The sequence below is a fragment of the Enhydra lutris genome, unplaced genomic scaffold (genome assembly GCF_002288905.1).
Source record: "Enhydra lutris kenyoni isolate GAN:26980312 unplaced genomic scaffold, ASM228890v2 scaffoldscaffold7, whole genome shotgun sequence".
Taxonomy (NCBI): domain Eukaryota; kingdom Metazoa; phylum Chordata; class Mammalia; order Carnivora; family Mustelidae; genus Enhydra; species Enhydra lutris.
The window spans coordinates 44,245,720-44,264,708 of NW_019154091.1; the positions used below are offsets into that span (position 1 = coordinate 44,245,720).

General features: G+C 37.1%; 1 protein-coding gene across 2 annotated transcripts in view; it reads left to right on the forward strand.

The window, feature by feature from the left end:
* Positions 1 to 18,989, forward strand: part of LOC111142170 (phosphatidylinositol-4-phosphate 3-kinase catalytic subunit type 2 gamma) — a 338,397-nt gene that overhangs the window by 67,730 nt on the left and 251,678 nt on the right. The window contains exons 10-11 of one of the 2 annotated variants that reach the window (XM_022495171.1): positions 2,108 to 2,303; positions 12,297 to 12,419. In XM_022495171.1, coding sequence (XP_022350879.1) covers positions 2,108 to 2,303; positions 12,297 to 12,419 — 319 coding nt within the window. The remainder of the gene's footprint in view (positions 1 to 2,107; positions 2,304 to 12,296; positions 12,420 to 18,989) is intronic. The other variant, XM_022495170.1, reaches the window with a different exon arrangement.

An 18,989-nucleotide genomic window follows, 5' to 3' on the forward strand; every position in this document is an offset into this window, starting at 1 on the left:
GGGACAGCCGCCGCATTATCCGCTCGGTGGTCCCACCCACTGGCCACGTAACGCTCAGGACCCTCGGGGAGACAGGGTTCAGGCCTCCTGACAAGATCTTCTGCTCCGGAGGGGGGCCTCGAGGCTCCGCTCTCCTCCGCCCTGTGCCCAGCTCAGTGGGTGCCACTATGGGTCCTCTCCTCAGGCTAAGCTGTGGTTCTATGGCATTTCTCCAGGACGAAGTGGCAAAAAAGCAGAAATATCTAAAATGTGGCATTTCAGCATGTTCTTCTGGCCCAGGATGGGAAAGGATGGCTTTCAGATCAGATCAGCCTGATTTCTTTCTCAGGGTTTTCTGCTTTACACGTGTCTACCAGAATGAACCTGTAGGATTTAAGGCTTGTTTCCAGGACTGGACGAAGCCTCACAGAGGCTGTGTGAGGACGACAGACACAGACAGATGCACACCGAGGGGTCTTTGACCGTGACCACAGCTAGTTGTGCCAACCCTCCAGAGAGTCCTTCAGCCAAGGCCATCAGGAATGAGGGACTACGAGGAGGGCACCAGAGCTTCCATTAACAGCTAATTTCACTTCGTACCATCTTTTCATTTCCTAAACCCTTTAATCGCTTAAATATTTGTCAAAGATGTTCCTGATCTGGTTTAAAAAATAATGTTTGAGCTTTTATATTTGAGTTTACTCATTTAACTTTTGAAACACTACTACAGTGGAATATTAAAAGCAATCACGGGGCACCTGGGTGGCTCAATGCGTTAAGCCTCTGCCTCCAGCTCAGGTCATGATCCCAGGGTCCTGGAATGGAATCCGGCATTGGGCTCTCTGCTCAGCAGGGAGCCTGCTTCCCATTCCCCCTCTGCCTGCCTTTCTGCCTACTTGTGATTTCTCTGTAAAAAAAAAAAAAAATTAAAAAAACAAAACAAAACAATCACAAGTCATGAGCATATTAATGTATGTGCATATTAATGCATACAAAATGTCAGTAATGAGAATTATTCACTGGCCCCATTAAGAGGTCCGACACTGAGGTCCTCCCATGGGATAAGGTTCTACATCCTCATAAGCTTCTTCATCGTAATGCGTCATCTTTCCTGATTTTGATTTCTAAGTTCATAACCGGTACTATCTGGTCCATTGCTTCAGTCTTTTCTTCCGTACTCTGTTTTTCCAGGAAAGAGAGTTTATTGGGAAAACAAAAGCCAGGAAATTTTACCTTAAATTCAGTGGTTAGTCTTTTCATGTGGTTTATCTGGTATATACCATATGTGGTATGCCTTTATATACCACATGTGGTATATACCATATGTGGTATGCCTTTATCTAGTGGTATATACATGTGGTATATACCATATGTGGTATGCCTTTATATACCACATGTGGTATATACCATATGTGGTATGCCTTTATCTAGTACATACTTGGAACTATTGCCCCTTGTCCTTAGTCATTTTTTTTTTCATTTTTCTTCCTTTGTGACAAGTCACTTTTATGAATAATCCATAAACTTCTTAAATAACTAATAGTAAAAGTTAAGTAAAGCTTTGATTTTGAAGAGATTTAGTAAGCATCTTAAATCTTTCATATCAGGCTTATTTCAGATCCCAGCCAGGTAGTATTACTGTTCTCTTTTCACAGCAGGGCAATGTATATGATTAGTGTGTTCAGTTAATGGTTAACATCATAGCAACTGTGCAAATGTATTATGATTAATTTTTAGATGGGATTTGTTTGAAGTACTTAAAAGTCATGTAGAAAACCTGTTCGTTGTCTGAAAATTAATTCTAAAGAAATCATAAACTAGAACAAAAAATATTGCAAATTATAGAATGCCAAATTAATAATCCAAAACTGATTTATGATTAAAGTCCATGCTTCCAAGATTTCTGGAACTGAAGATATGAAAGCTTATTGATTATCTCACTACTATCAGCTAATTCAGGCTGCATATAGAGGCACAGATGGCTAATTGGCTTCAGTTGGTGGATGGTCATTTTAATTAAATTTTATTTAAAATTTATCATAAGAAATTTCAAAGCTATAATTGGTGGCTTATAGTAAGTATGGTCCTTCAAAGATGACCTGATTTCTATCTCCCCCCCACCCCTTAGGCGTGATAGAGAAAGTGACAAGTGAACTATCCAGGTCAATCTACCAGCTTATCAATGCCTATTGCTACAGCTTTTATGCAGATTTCCAGCCTCTAAATGTACCTGATGAGATCTCCTATGTAAATCCTGGGCTCCATTCCCACCTTAGCTTCACAGTGTATGCAGTTCACAACATTCCAGAGATTTGGGTGCACAGGTAAGCGGTGGTGAGTTTTTCATAAAAAGGTGACTTTTTACTTGGTTTCTAATTAGAGTTTAATTTGTTCTTATTTGCAGGAGCAAATATTCCATAAAAATTTTGAAATTTAACCAGTATAGATTTATCTTAAAACCATTTTTAAGAACTTCATTCCCAAATGCACATTCCATTTCCCTCAGTCTTTTACCATTCTTCATATTAAAAACTGCTGCATATTGCCAGTATATCATTAGGGAAACAGAGACTGCTCAATCTATTTAGTGATTGTCCTAATTTTTTTTAACATTTGAGTTTAAATGATTAATGCTAATTAATAGAACTGAGAGAGAGAGAGATCGCACACACACAGGGAGTAGTCACTCTGATATCTACGAAGTTATGAATGGTAGGTATTTTGTGAAATTAGTACCTTGATAAAGGGAGAATTAGCCAAGAATTATTTGAGTTACAATGGAAATTAACCACAAGTATGCATGGAGGAGCATTCCTAGATTTTAGGTTGGCTCTATTATATAGTATTTTTTAAATAACATCATTAGACTAATATTATAACCACTATTTTAAATTCCTTATAGATTAAATCTATAAGAAAATGTGGATTAAATCAATTCAAGTTAATAAAGGAATAGTAATTTATAAATTTTATAAATTTATAAATGGATTTACTGTACCCACTGTATTTTGCACCTCAAAGAAAAGCTGAAACCATTTCAGTAAAAAAGAGAAAAAATTGCTATATGTATTTTTGCAAGTAACTAACCTGTACACATAAAGTTAATTGGAAAGAAAAATTTATCTTTGTATGTAAAAAATATTATCTACCTATGTACACATACACGTATTTCTTTAAATCCATGGCATGAGGGGTCCCTGGGTGGTTCAGTTGGTCAAGTGTCTGCCTTCTACTCAGGTCATGGTCTCAGGGTCCTGGGATTCAGCCCTGTGTCCGGCTGTCACTCAGTAAGGGGTCTGCTTGCCCCTCTCTGCTCCCACCCCCCTGTTTGTGCACGTGTGAGCCCTCTCTCTCTGTCAAATAAATAAATAAAATCTTTAAAAATCAATCAGTCACTTAATCCATGAGATGAGTATGTAAAAAACACTATCTACCTACCTACACATACACATATTTCTTTAACCCATAGGATGATCTTTTATGCCTTTATTTTATGAAAATGTAAAGACCTGATGTATAATATCAAAAACTGCTATTCTGATGGTTTCTTACAATATTTAATCATTAGTAAATACTTACTAATTTTAATTAACATGGAAAAGCTGTGTAGCCAGATAAATATGGATAAAACTATATGTGCAAGCCTGTATGTATATATGGTTTGGCAGTGTTGTTAATTTTTTTCCATTTTTTTCTATCCTCTGCTTCACTTATTTCTGCTATAATATTTATGATTTTCTTCCTTCTTTTAACTTTGGACTTAGTTTGTTTCTTTTTTTCTAGTTCCTTCAATATATAGTTAGGTTGTTTATTTTTTATACTTCTTATAATAGAGGAATTAACAGCTATCAACTTCTTTCTTAGTACTGCTTTTGCTGCATCTCAAGTTTTGTTATGGTGTGCGTTCATTTTCATTTGAATCAATATATTTTCCAATTTCCCATTTAATTTCTTGTTTGACCCAGTGATTGTTCAAAAGTCTTCATTTCTGGGGCACCTGGGTGGCTCAGTGGTTAAAGCCTCTGCCTTCGGCTCAGGTCATGATCTCAGGGTCCTGGGATCAAGCCCCACATCGGGCTCTCTGCTCAGTGGGGAGCCTGCTTCCTCCTCTCTCTCTCTGCCTGCCTCTCTGCCTACTTTTAATCTCTGTCAAATAAATACATAAAATCTTTAAAAAAAAAGTGTTCATTTCTATAAATTTGTTAATTTTCCTGTTTTCTTTCTGCTATTGATTTCTAGTTTTATCCTATTGAGGTCAGAAAATACATATGGTTTGATTTTAGTCTTTTCAGATTTGTTAAGACTTGTTTTGTGACCTAACATATGATCTATGCTAGAGAATATTCCATGTGTTCTAGAGAAGAATGTGTATTCTCCTGCTATTGGATGGGATGTTCTGTATTTATCTGTTAGGTTCAGTCTTGTTGTTGTATTCATTATTAAAAGTAGGCTATTGAAATCTACTACTGTGTTGCTATTTCTTCCTTCAGTTCTGTCAATGTTTGCTTAATATTTTTGCTCCAATTTGGGGTGCCATATGTATTTACAATTGTATCCTCTTGACAAATTCACCCTTATTATCATTATATAATATCCATCTTTATCTTTTGTGATTTTTTTTGACTTAAGGTCTGTCATGTCTTAAGTATGTAAGGCAAGCCCTACTGTCTTTTGATTGCCATTTACATGGAACATCTTCTTCTGTCCTTTCACTTTCAGCCTATATGTGTCCTTAAATCTAAAGTGAGTCTCTTATAGGCAGCATATAATTGGATCTTGTTTTTTTTATCCATTCAGCTATGCTATGCCTTTTGATTCTGGAGTTTAATCCATTTGCATTTAAGGTAATTAATGATAGGAAAGGACTTAACTATTGCTATTTCTTCCACTGTTTTCTATTCCTTTCCTCTCTTGCTGTCTTCTTTTGCATTTTGTTGACTATTTGTAATGACATACTTTTTTTTAAATTTTATTTTTTATTTTTTTAAAAGATTTTATTTATTTATTTGACAGAGAGAGATCACAAGTAGGCAGAGAGGCAAACAGAGAGAGAAAGGAGGAAGTAGGCTCTATGCGGAGCAGAAAGCCCAACATGGGGCTCGATCCCAGGACGCCGGGATCATGACCTGAGCGGAAGGCAGAGGCTTTAACCCACTGAGCCACCCAGCCACCCCTGTAATGACATACATTGATTCCTTTATTTTCTTTTGTGTATCTTCTATATGTAGGCATTTTCTTTGTGGTGACCATAGGCCTTATGTAAAGCATCTTATATTTTTAAAACACGCTTTGTTAAGCAGATAACAACTTCAGACACTTAAAAAAACTCTATTCTTTTTTCTCCCTTAACACACTTTATGTTATTGATATCACAAATTACATCATTTTGTTTTACATATTTTTATAATTATAGCTTTTTAATACTTTGTCCTTTATTTTCTATACCACAGTTAAGAGTGGTTCATGCAGGAGCGCCTGGGTGGCTCAATGGGTTAAGCCTCTGCCTTAAGCTCAGGTCATGAACTCAGGGTCCTGGGATTGAGCCCCACATCAGGCTCTCTGCTCAGCAGGAAGCCTGCTTCCCCATCTCTCTCTCTCTCTGCCTGCGTCTCTGCCTGTTTGTGATCTCTCTGTGAAATAAATAAATAAAATCTTAAAAAAAAAAAAAAGAGTGGTTCATACACCATTACTAAAGTATTTTACTGTATTCTGTATTTGTCTACATATTTACCTTGACCAGTGCCCTTTGTACTTTGGTATGCTTTTGTGCTTCTCTCTAGCTAGCATCTTTTTATTTCAACTTTGAAGACCACTGTTAGCCGTTCTTGTAAGTCAGGTCTCGTGGTGATGAAATTCCTCAGGTTTTGTTTCTCTGAGAAAGTATTTCTTTGTCCTTTATTTTTGAAGGACACTTTTGCCAGAGAAAATATTCTTGACTAGCAATTTTGTCTTTTAGAACTTTGAATATATCATCCCACTCCCTTCTGGCCTATAAGGGTTCTTTCTGCTGAGCAATCTGCTGATGAACTTACGAGGTCTTTCTTTTATGTGGTGGATCACTTTCTTCTGGCTGCTTTCAAAATTCTTTGTCTTTGACTTTTTTTTTTTTAATTTTATTTTTTATAAACATATAATATATTTTTATCCCCAGGGGTACAGGTCTGTGAATCGCCAGGTTTACACACTTCACAGCACTCACCATAGCACATACCCTCCCCAATGTCCATAACCCCACCCCCCCAACCCCCCTCCCCCCATTAACCCTCAGTTTGTTTTGTGAGATTAAGAGTCACTTATGGTTTGTCTCCCTCCCAATCCCATCTTGTTTCATTTACTCTTCTCCTACCCCCTTAACCCCCCATGTTGCATCTCCTCTCCCTCATATCAGGGAGATCATATGATAGTTGTCTTTCTCCGATTGACTTATTTCGCGAAGCATGATACCCTCTAGTTCCATCCACGTCGTCGCAAATGGCAAGATTTCATTTCTTTTGATGGCTGCATAGTATTCCATTGTGTATATATACCACATCTTCTTTATCCATTCGTCTGTTGATGGACATCTAGGTTCTTTCCATAGTTTGGCTATTGTAGACATTGCTGCTATAAACATTCGGGTGCACGTGCCCCTTCGGATCACTACGTTTGTATCTTTAGGGTAAATACCCAGCAGTGCAATTGCTGGGTCATAGGGTCGTTCTATTTTCAACATTTTGAGGAACCTCCATGCTGTTTTCCAGAGTGGTTGCACCAGCTTGCATTCCCACCACCAGTGTAGGAGGGTTCCCCTTTCTCCGCATCCTCGCCAGCATCTGTCATTTCCTGACTTGTTAATTTTAACCATTCTGACTGGTGTGAGGTGGTATCTCATTGTGGTTTTGATTTGTAATTTCCTGATGCCGAGTGATATGGAGCACTTTTTCATGTGTCTGTTGGCCATCTGGATGTCTTCTTTGCAGAAATGTCTGTTCATGTCCTCTGCCCATTTCTTGATTGGATTATTTGTTCTTTGGGTGTTGAGTTTGCTAAGTTCTTTATAAATTTTGGACACTAGCCCTTTATCTGATATGTCATTTGCAAATATCTTCTCCCATTCTGTCAGTTGTCTTTTGGTTTTGTTAACTGTTTCCTTTGCTGTGCAAAAGCTTTTGATCTTGATGAAATCCCAATAGTTCATTTTTGCCCTTGCTTCCCTTGCCTTTGGCGATGTTCCTAGGAAGATGTTGCTGCGGCTGAGGTCGAAGAGGTTGCTGCCTGTGTTCTCCTCAAGGATTTTGATGGATTCCTTTCTCACATTGAGATCCTTCATCCATTTTGAGTCTATTTTCGTGTGTGGTGTAAGGAAATGATCCAATTTCATTTTTCTGCATGTGGCTGTCCAATTTTCCCAACACCATTTGTTGAAGAGGCTGTCTTTTTTCCATTGGATATTCTTTCCTGCTTTGTCGAAGATCAGTTGACCATAGAGTTGAGGGTCTATTTCTGGGCTCTCTATTCTGTTCCATCGATCTATGTGTCTGTTTTTGTGCCAGTACCATGCTGTCTTGATGATGACAGCTTTGTAATAGAGCTTGACGTCCGGAATTGTGATGCCACCAACTTTGGCTTTCTTTTTCAATATTGCTTTGGCTATTCGATGTCTTTTCTGGTTCCATATAAATTTTAGGATTCTTTGTTCCATTTCTTTGAAAAAAATGGATGGTACTTTGATAGGAATTGCATTAAATGTGTAGATTGCTTTAGGTAGCATAGACATTTTCACAATATTTATTCTTCCAATCCAGGAGCATGGAACATTTTTCCATTTCTTTGTGTCTTCCTCAATTTCTTTCATGAGTACTTTATAGTTTTCTGTGTATAGATTCTTAGTCTCTTTGGTTAGGTTTATTCCTAGGTATCTTATAGTTTTGGGTGCAATTGTAAATGGGATGGACTCCTTAATTTCTCTTTCTTCTGTCTTGTTGTTGGTGTAGAGAAATGCAACTGATTTCTGGGCATTGATTTTATATCCTGACACTTTACTGAATTCCTGTACAAGTTCTAGCAGTTTTGGAGTGGAGTCTTTTGGTTTTTCCACATATAGTATCATATCATCTGCAAAGAGTGATAGTTTGACTTCTTCTTTGCCGATTTGGATGCCTTTAATTTCCTTTTGTTGTCTGATTGCTGAGGCTAGGACTTCTAGTACTATGTTGAATAGCAGTCGTGATAACGGACATCCCTGCCGTGTTCCTGACCTTAACGGAAAAGCTTTCAGTTTTTCTCCATTGAGAATGATATTTGCGGTGGGTTTTTCATAGATGGCTTTGATAATATTGAGGTATGTGCTGTCTATCCCTACACTTTGAAGAGTTTTGATCAGGAAGGGATGCTGTACTTTGTCAAATGCTTTTTCAGCATCTATGGAGAGTATCATATGGTTCTTGTTCTTTCTTTTATTAATGTGTTGTATCACATTGATTGATTTGCGGATGTTGATTTTACTATTAGGTGATGGGGTGTGGACCTATTCTTATTGATTTTGAGGGGAGTTCTCTGTACCTCCTGGATTTTGATGCTTGTTCCCTTTGCCATATTGGGGAAATTCTCTCCAATAATTCTCTCCAATATACCTTCTGCTCCCCTCTCTGTTTCCTCTTCTTCTGGAATCCCAATTATTCTAATGTTGTTTCGTCTTATGGTGTCACTTATCTCTCGAATTCTCCCCTCATGGTCCAGTAGCTGTTTGTCCCTCTTTTGCTCAGCTTCTTTATTCTCTGTCATTTGGTCTTCTATATCGCTAATTCTTTCTTCTGCCTCATTTATCCTAGCAGTGAGAGCCTCCATTTTTGATTGCACCTCATTAATAGCTTTTTTGATTTCAACTTGGTTAGATTTTAGTTCTTTTATTTCTCCAGAAAGGGCTTTTATATCTCCCGAGAGGGTTGCTTTAATATCTTCCATGCCTTTCTCGAGCCCGGCTAGAACCTTGAGAATCGTCATTCTGAACTCTAGATCTGACATATTACCAATGTCTGTATTGATTAGGTCCCTAGCCTTTGGTACTGCCTCTTGTTCTTTTTTTTGTGGTGAATTTTTCCGCCTTGTCATTTTGTCCAGATAAGAGTAGATGAAGGAGCAAGTAAAATACTAAAAGGTTGGCAACAACCCCAGGAAAATATGCTTTAGCCAAATCAGAAGAGATCCCAAATCGTGAGGGGGGAGAAAGGGGATAAAAAGAGGTTCAGAAAGAAAAAAAAAAAACAATTAAAAAAAGAAAACCGATAAAGAAAAAAATATAAAAAGGAAAATATATATATATATATTAGATAAACTATTTAAAAAACGTTAAAAAAGAAAATGGTAAAAGTTAAAAAAATTTAGCAGAAGAAGAGAAAAAAAATCGAAAAAGAAAAAAAAAATTAAATTAACTGCAAGGCTAAAGAATCATGGGGAGAAAGCCATGAGTTCCGTGCTTTGCTTTCTCCTCCTTTGGAATTCCGCTGCTCTCCTTGGTATTGAAACTGCACTCCTTGGTAGGTGAACTTGGTCCTGGCTGGGTTTCTTGTTGATCTTCTGGGGGAGGGGCCTGTTGTAGTGATTCTCAAGTGTCTTTGCCCCAGGCGGAGTTGCACTGCCCTTACTTGGGCCGGGCTGAGTAATCCGCTCGGGTTTGCTGGGTTTGCTTTTGGGAGCTTTTGTTCCCTGAGCACTTTCTGTAGAGTTCCGGAGGGCGGTAATGAAGATGGCGGCCTCCCGGTCTCCGGCCCGGAGGAGCCGAGAGCCCGGGGCCCCACTCCTCAGTGCGCCCTCAGAGAACAGCGCCCAATTACTCCCGTCACCCTGGCCTCCGGCCGCGCTCTGAGCTGACTGAGCCTGCGACTGGTTCAAGGTAACCCCGAGCTTAGAACTCACTCCTTGGCTCTGTCTCTGTAGCCGGCTTCCCCGTTCTAATACCTGTAAGCTCTGCGACACTCAGACACCCCCGATCCTTCTATGACCCTGTGGGACCTGAGGCCACGCAGACCCTGCGTGGGCTTCACCCCGGTTAAGCCTCTGGAGCGATGTCCCTCAGCGGAATAGACTTAAAAGTCCTGATTTTGTGCTCCGTTGCTCCGCCGCTTGCTGGGAGCCGGCCCCTCCCCCCGTGGTCTATCTTCCCGTCGCTTTGGATTCACTTCTCCGCCAGTCCTACCTTTCAGAAAGTGGTTGATTTTCTGTTTCTAGAGTTGTTGTTCTTCTTCTCTTCGATCTCCCGTTGGATTTGTAGGTGTTTGCAATCTTTAGATAAGCTATCTAGCTGATCTCCTGCTACCTGAAGTAGTCTCAGCCTGCTACTTCTCCGCCATCTTGACTCCTCCTCTCCTGTCTTTGACTTTTGATTATTTGATTATAATGTGTTTTAGTGTGCTCATCTTTGGGCTTATCTTAGGTTGCTTTGTGGAGCTTGAATCTGGGTGTCCCTTTTCCTTACATACAATTGAGAATTTCCCATCTATTATTTCTTTAGATAAGCTTTCCACCTCTTTTTCTTCTCCTCCTGGGACTCCCATAATGTGTGTATTTGTCTGGTGGATGGTGTCCTGGAAGTCCCCCAAGCTTTCTTTGCTCTTCTTAATTCTTCTTTCTTTTTGTTCCTTTGATTGGATAACTTCAAATGACCTGTCTTTGAGTTCGCTGATTCTTTCTTCTGCTTGATCAGGTCGACTCTTGAACCTTTATAAAGATTTTTTTTTTTAATTCAGTTATATGTGTGATTCTTTTTAATATTTTTTTGTCTCTTTGTTTATAATCTCATTTTGTTCATGCATCATTTTCCTGGTTTTTTGAGCATTTTTATGATGATTATTTTGAATTCTTCGTCAGGTAATTCATATGTCTTGATTTATTTAACATTGGTTTCGGAGATTTATTTTATTGCTTTTGTTGAGCCATATATCACTCTTTCTTTGTATCCCTAGTTACTTTGTACTGGAGTCTGTGCATTTGAAAAAAATATAGACTTCATAGATTGGTTTCATACAGAGAAAGAATGTCACCAGTCAGCACAACTAGAAACTCTGGGGCCTTTCAAACCTTTTCTCTTCTCTGGATTTGTGTGTGTAAATTCCTGATTAGAGAGGTTTTGCTTCTTACTTCAGAAGCTCATAATTTCTTGTACCCCCTCGTATCTGTCTATGGCTCTTCAAGTTTGTTGGTGCTACTATAAGCTCACCAGCTGTTTTTGTTTGTTGATTATTTTAGGATTTTATCAATTTATTTGAGAGCGAGAGAGAGAGCATGAGCAAGGGAGGGGCAGAGGGAGAAGCAGACTCCCCACTGAACAGGGAGCCTGATGGGGGATCGTGACCTGAGCTGAAGGCAGACTTAACCAACTTTTAACACTGAGCTTAACTGACTGAGCCAGCTGGGAGCCCTACCCCCAGCTGTTTTTTGTTCTAAGCTGTTCCCTGGTATCCTGAGTATTCCAGGTCCCATCCATGCTATGAATTAGGTAAGACAGAAACCAGTCCTTCAGGCTGCCACCCAAAAAGCTAGAACATTGGACACACACTCTGACTCTTTTTCTCCCCAAGTAAAAGCCAGAAGTTGAACACTTTTTCCTATTCGTTGTGCACTGAGATGGGAAATTTTCTTCCTGTTCATTTTGCACTGAGAATCCAGAAGTTGGATTTTTTGTTGTTGTTGTTGTTATTCATTTGCACTGAGTTAAGAATTTTTTTTTCCTATTCATTTTGCACTGAGATAGCACAGTGGCAAGTGAATTTGTTCTAGTTCAAACTATTGATTTTGTTCTCAGAGGCCCCCATAGGCAACCATTCCATTCATCATTTATATTTAGGCAGGGCTAGCTTCTGTCCTTTTAGTCCCTTGGATAACCTCTTAAAAAGTCTGAATACTAGACATATGTTCCAGTCCTCTCTTTCCCACCCCAGGGAAAAGCTAGGAGTTTGGAGTTTTCTCCTGATCATACTGCACTCTGTCAGGGAAGGAGTTCTGGAAAAGGAGTGCCACAAATTCTCCTGCTGATTTCTATGTGGCTCGTTTGCACTTGCCTGGAGTGCAAGAGCTTCTTGTTTCTGAATTCCTCACAAAGGAATTAATCTGTGTATGGTTGAATTGGTGCTTCCATAGTGGAAGGAGAGTCTGGGGCTTTCTGCTGTACCATCTTGCAGATGTCACCCAACATAAATTTTTAAAGTAATTTTTAAATCATACTTTATATAAGCAGATAAAACTTTATCATTAGACTTTTAACTGTAAAAATAATTGACCCATATAGAAAACTGGTCTCTTTATAGCTTTCAGCTTATTGAATCAATTTTTTTTTTTTAAAGCTATAAAGCATTTTCTTTTTCCTGTTGGCTTACATATGCTGGAAAGAAGTTGTGCCAAGTGAGAAGCTACAGAAGTATTCCAGTCAAAAAATTGTTTTTTCTCCTGGTCAACTGGAATGAAACGTAAGTTTAATCTTTATTTTGGCAATATCATTTATCTAATAAAGATCAAGAATTCCTTTTTTCTCCTTTTTTTTTTTTTAAAGTGGAAGGTGTGTTTTTTTTTTTTTTAAATACTGCCAGTTGGTTTGATTCAGTGATGTGATAAATATGCTCATACTAATAGATAACTGACCATATACTTCAATAGATTAAAAGCCCATTTAGAAATCTAGACAAGCATCCAATCCACATTATCAAACTGATCAAAAAGGGGACTTGAAAAAAAGGAATAATTAATCATTCACAGACTGTGGATATAAGAGATACCCTCTATTTGGGGTTGAGAGAAGTAGATTCTAGGTATAACAATGAAGAAAAAATTGCCCAATAATATGTAATCTCCACCTTCCCATTAAAGCCAATTATAAATTTATTTAAACAGTCAAGTTTTTTTTTTATAATAATTATCTATGCATGTGTAATTTACCATCTGATTTTGGTTGATTGGCTCCTACTTTCTCGTTTTATAGAGATTTATTAAATCAAAAAGAAAAAAAGTACCTTCTTGACACAGTTCATTCCTTCTTGCTCTCCTCTGTCTCGTCCCTCCTCCTCAAGTCCTTACTTTACTCAGAATCTCAGGGTGTTCATAGGCCCCATCTATGGCTATTTCATGATTACTTCCACTTTTCCTTGCTGTTCCTATGACACTACTCCACTAGCTTTCAGTCATTTCTGTGGGGTCACCAGTGCTGCACTAATACCCGGTTTTCTTCCCACCTCAAACAGAAGAAAACTAATTTATGTCTCATCAGCACTTTACCAGATCTGGCTTTCTTGGAAGATGATTTGACTCCCCAATATTGGGCTTTTTCACTGGGAAATATGTGCTAAAATTTCTGGGACTCAGGATGGTGTTAGATGGCAGCACTTATCCTAATCTTAATATTACCACAATCAATGACATGTGGCCTTCAATTTTTACATACTCCATGGTTCCTTCTATACAAAGGCAATTCCTCCTTCCACTAGGACTATGACAACATTTATCTTCCCTTCCTTGATTAGGTTCTTAACTCCTTTGACCAAAGACCTGATCTTCAATTACAAAATCCTCTTCTATGGCACAGAATGAGTTCTGCTTGTAAAATTCATCAGTGGTTCCCCAATTCTTATAAGCTAAAATACAAATCCTGTGGTTTGGCCCCTATCCTGCACCTTATCTCTGAAGTTAGCCCCACTCCATGGCCCTGCACCCAGTCATTCTGTATCTGATCTGTTTACCCTCACCGTAAACTGAGAGATCATGCCTCTGTTAAGGGTCCTCCATCTGTCAAGAGCACAGTGGCTTTACTGCCCATCGTGGGACCACCTAATTATCTTTCAAAGTACTCTTTCACCTTCTCTGCAAACTCTTTTTTGTAGCATTAGAAATAATTGGACACTTCTCTATTGTTGGTTGATGTAAATATCAATCTATTCTCTTATGGTCCCTTACTGAATGTGTTTGCTTATATTTCTGTTTGCTTTTGCCAAATGACACAAAGATCTTTTGTTTTTGTTTTTGTCATTTTATTTTCTTTTTAAAATTTTTCATTCTGGCTATAGCAGCATTAGTAGTATCTGGTAGAGTAAGAATTCAGTATGTGTTCTTGGGCAAAGGAATAAATTTCATGTAATAAGTGATCCTTTAAAAATGTTATTAATCAGCTCAATGACTAAAATTATTCTTTTGACTTAATTAAAACTTACTCTTAGCTATTTAAAAAAATCAGACTAATTTTCAACTGATAGATATGTGCTATTATTTAATTCAAGAAAAAACCTACTAAATCTAAAGTTGGTTTTTAAAAAATCTCCACCCCCAAAAAATCTCTAAATAAATCAAAAGTCATTAGTGTCCTTGGAATAACTATACTATTTTTAATAGTTTAATAGTTTAATAACTACATTAATATTTTTCTTCTGCTCCTTCAGATCTGTACATGTGTTATCTTTACTGTGAATTTTTTACTTCCCCCAGTAGTGTTAGTGAACTCAACCTAGAATTATTTTCATTTTATCTCATTTCCATTAGAAAGAGTTATTTACTATTTTTCTAGGAGACTGTAGCATTCTTTATATATTTTATTAACATATATCTATTACACTATAATTGCTTATACATTTCATTACTAGAGTCTACACTTAAGGATTGAAATTTTGTTGTTTAATAATATATGACAGAGATTTTGACTACATATTTCAATCATCATAATATACCCCAAATTTATTATCTCATCTTAACAACAAAAATATGAAACAGGTATTGTCATCCTTTTTTAAAGATCAGAATATTGAGGCTTCTGAAGCTTAATTAGCTTTCCCTAGGTCCTACAACGAGTAAATGACAGAACTAGTGCTCAGACCTACTCTCACTCCAAAGCTGATGTTTTTACTGTGATTTCTATACTATTTCTTAAAACATATAAAATCCTTGGCAGAGTATTTATATTCTATAAATAGTTCTTGCATCTTAACTTAAAAAAAAAAAAAATCTACTCCATTCTCTTATCAGCAGCCACCCCATTTTTATCCTCTGATTTAGGTCAAAATCCTTCCAGAGTGTTGTATCTATTCACTTTCTTCAGTTGTTTTTGTTGTTGTTGTTCCTGTGCTCTAAAATATGCTCGAATTAGGCTTTCATTACCTCTGCTTCACTGAAATTGCCCATTAGAGTCACTAGTGACCTGCGTAGTTAAATCTAATGTTGGTTTCTCAGTCTTCATCTTGCATGATCTATTTAGAAGCATTTGGCACTGTTGATTTCACCCTCTATCTTGAAATATGCTCTCCACTTGGCTGCCATATTCTTTTTGCTTTCCTTCTCCTGTACTGGACATTCCTTCTCTATTTTCTTTTTTTCCCCCAGACTGATCATGGTCTTAGCACTTACACCTCTTTTCTGTTGTATTTACTTTGCTCCTTTAGCTTTCTCTTATCGTCACATGGCTTTAAATGCCATCTATATGCCAGCTTCTCCAAAAAATTATATCACCAACCCAGGCATCAGTCACAAACTCCACACTTATGCATTCAACATGTCTAAAACAATACTCGTAACTTTACATTCCAAGCTTGTTTCCATGGATAACCACCCTGGACGATCCTTTTCAGTTCCAGTTGTTCAAGTCGCATATTTATGGTGAATAACCTCTTAGATCCCATGTCCAGTAAATCCTACAGGCTCTCCCTTCAAAATATTTCCAGACTATTACTTCTTATCACTTTCATTAGTCTAGTCCCCCATTCTCTCTCCCCTGAATTACCATAGTTGCTATATAATGGTCTCCCTTCTTCTCTTGTACCTCTATAGTCCTTCTCACACAGTGGCTAAAGTGACTTCTTTTAAAATGTAAGTCAGGCTGTGTTATTATTCTGTTTAAAAATCCTGAAATGGCTCCCTGTTTCACATTACAGAAATCCTTATAATGGTTTATTGCTATATATCAGTATTAAAAGGAAAGTTCTAAACATATGACTTAATTAAATCTCCCATTTTCACTATGAAAAACTCACTCTGATATTAGGAAAACTATCTCATGTAGAAAAAGAAAATATTTCAGAAAAATTTTAATGTTTATTCATTTTTCAACTGCAAAGCAAGGCAAATATATGGTTAAAACTTGAGGTCTGTGCCAGCTGCTTGCATAAAAAGAAGCAATTCACTTATTGATTTGTCCCTTGAGTATTTCCCTTCTTTTTTTTTTTTTTTTTTTTTTTTTGGTCTAAAAGTTCATTCCTTTGAATTTTTGATACCTATGTAGAAGTTAAAAAAAAAAAAAAGATTTTCCAGCAAGTGTGAGATTATTCTGGCTTTAAAACCCCGTATGTGTTCAAGAAATTAATTAATAACTATTTAGAAAGCATGTCTTCTTAACCTAGAAGAATTTATTTTTATTAATAAAAATGACAAAATGGAGATTGACAGTAACTATTCACTGTAACCTATTAAATTTTTTCATTCTTGATATGAAAGCTCACTAATAAGTGAAGATATACTTGAAGAAGCCAGACTCAATGAGAAAAAGAACACTCTAGATTATGTGAGGAATAAAGTGAAATTGTAGCTTCCATTCTAGCACAGAAATATGAAAACCGAATAGAAAATCAATTACAAGTGAAGGAGAGAACATTCAAGAAATGATTATGCATTCCACAAGATCATCAACATTTTATGTTGAGTTTCAGAGCTTATTCCTGGCTGAGAAGTATGTCTACATTATCTTCAGTGGATGTTTTGAGTATGAAAGAATATGAAGGAAAAGAAAAACTTTTGAATATCTAAATGTAAAACAAATTAATTTTTTAATAGTCTAAACTTTGCTAATCTTGAAAAAATAGAGTTTCTTTACCATAGTCTTCCCTTTATTTCCCTTCCCTACTTTTAACTAGAATTAAATTTCATCTGTCTACAATGACTAATATAAATTACTACATTATTGATTGAATAATGAATGTATTGTTGATGTATTGCCACCATTTGCCACTTATTGTCTTATACAATGTTTGATCCATTATATTGATAAGGAAAAAATGAGGCTTACTTGTCATAGGGCCAATATTTGAATGTAAATATACCCAGATCCAAACTTCTGACTTGTCCTCTCTGCACAGCTTACATATTGACATCTCAGAGTTATTATCAATCAATTATATCTTGCCTTAAACTGCACATATTTCCCCAACCCAGTTTCCTCTTCATTTTATACTTCTGTATCAGTTAAAGTTATCTACTATAACATAATCTAGAAGGCTAGAATTCATCTTTAATTTTTCATTGTCCTATTCTACTAATATGCTGTTAGTCAAATATTAGTTATTCATTTTACCTCTAAAATAGGCCTTCTGTCTTCCCTCTTGTTAGCTGCTTTATTGCCACCCTGGATCTGGGGCTCTTTATCACAGGGAAGAGCATATTGAGGAAACGGGTGTGTACTTCCTCAAAATCAGTATGGTCACTAGGCTGAATTGATGCCTCATTATTTCTTGGGTGGGTACTGCCCAACCACTAAAAGAGGGTCACCAATGTCTTATTTGACTCCTTACGTAAGGACTTCTCTCTGATATCCAGATCAGACAGCCAGCTCACTATGAGAAAATTACCTGAGGCCTCAGTCAGCACCTTCCAGTTGCACATTGGCTTTGGTCATCATCAGTCCTCCACTAATTACTTACTGCTTAAATAATTTGATGTCAAAATTCAACTGGGAATCACAAGGCCAGTGGATTCTGTTTATACTCCTCATACCTAATACCATCAGATATCATACAATATAAGCTGTCCCATTTGCTCTTCCAGTCACTTTTTTCCTTTTTCCCATCCCTTGATGAATCAGTTCCCGTAAGTTCACTTATCTGCTAACCTCTGTTCAATTTTTCCATTTCTTCCTTGCATTTTCATTTTCTAGCAAACATATTGCCCCATCTAAGCTTCTACATGTGTTTGATTTCCTTGTCTCATAAATAGATCTCTCCTAAATGCTATACATGTCTTGATATTCTTATAATAGAATCTGATCATTTCTGTATAACTGAGATGACCCCAAAAAGGAAAGAAAGGTACTTTCTCCCTGCCCTCCATTAGAGATCTCAGATCACACTCCCAACTTTCTGTCAAAGCTTTTTCTTATGTCACCCAGGTGTATCCCTCCTAGTCTTTATAGTATCATTTGTAACCTTCTAGACATTCTCTTTTATATACTGATGGATTCAGTATCTGAATTCAAATTTTTCTCACCATGAACCATCCTGTGTTTATCCTTGGCCACTTTTTTTTTGCCCAATATCTACAATCCATCCAGGGTCTGTATTTGGAGTTCCTTCACCTTGACCTATCCAGAAATTGGTGTGTCCATTACATTTTAGCAATCATCCCCCCATGCCTAGGGATCTCATCATTACCCAGAATGGTTCACATTTAAAATAGTAAACAGCTCTCTATACTTTTAGCTGTCTTGTTCAAATATTCCCTTTTGCCATTAAGGAAAAGCTCAAATTCCCTTGCCTGGCCTACAGAGTTCTTAAGCATTCTGGCAACTACCTACCTTTTTAATAACATCCTCTGTAAATTCCCCAATGAACTTGACCACATCCCTCGTTCTATCCATAAAGAGCTACTCACCATTTCTCAGCTACACTTAATCTCTCCATGCATAAATGACCTTATCTATGTACTTTTCTCTTCTTGGAGCATTCTTTTCTGAATCTCCATCTAATTATAGCCAACTTACTCTTTAAGACACATTTCAAGTTATTTCCTTCCTTCCCCCATTCACTAAGACGATGTTAGTCATTCTTTCCTCTGTGTTTACAAAGAGTAAATTCATAAGTCATTATAAATTTTAAAAATAAGCTTACATGTCAAAATTGTAATTAAAGCAATCCCATTGATCGAATAACCAATCTCATTACTCTATGTATTTCTGCCATATTTCCATTTTTACAAGATCAAACACAAAAGTTCAAAAGGATCCCTCAATTCAAAAAGTTGGTTATATCACATACCATTTTATTAAAAATATCTATGAAAATATCATGGTAACTGGGTAG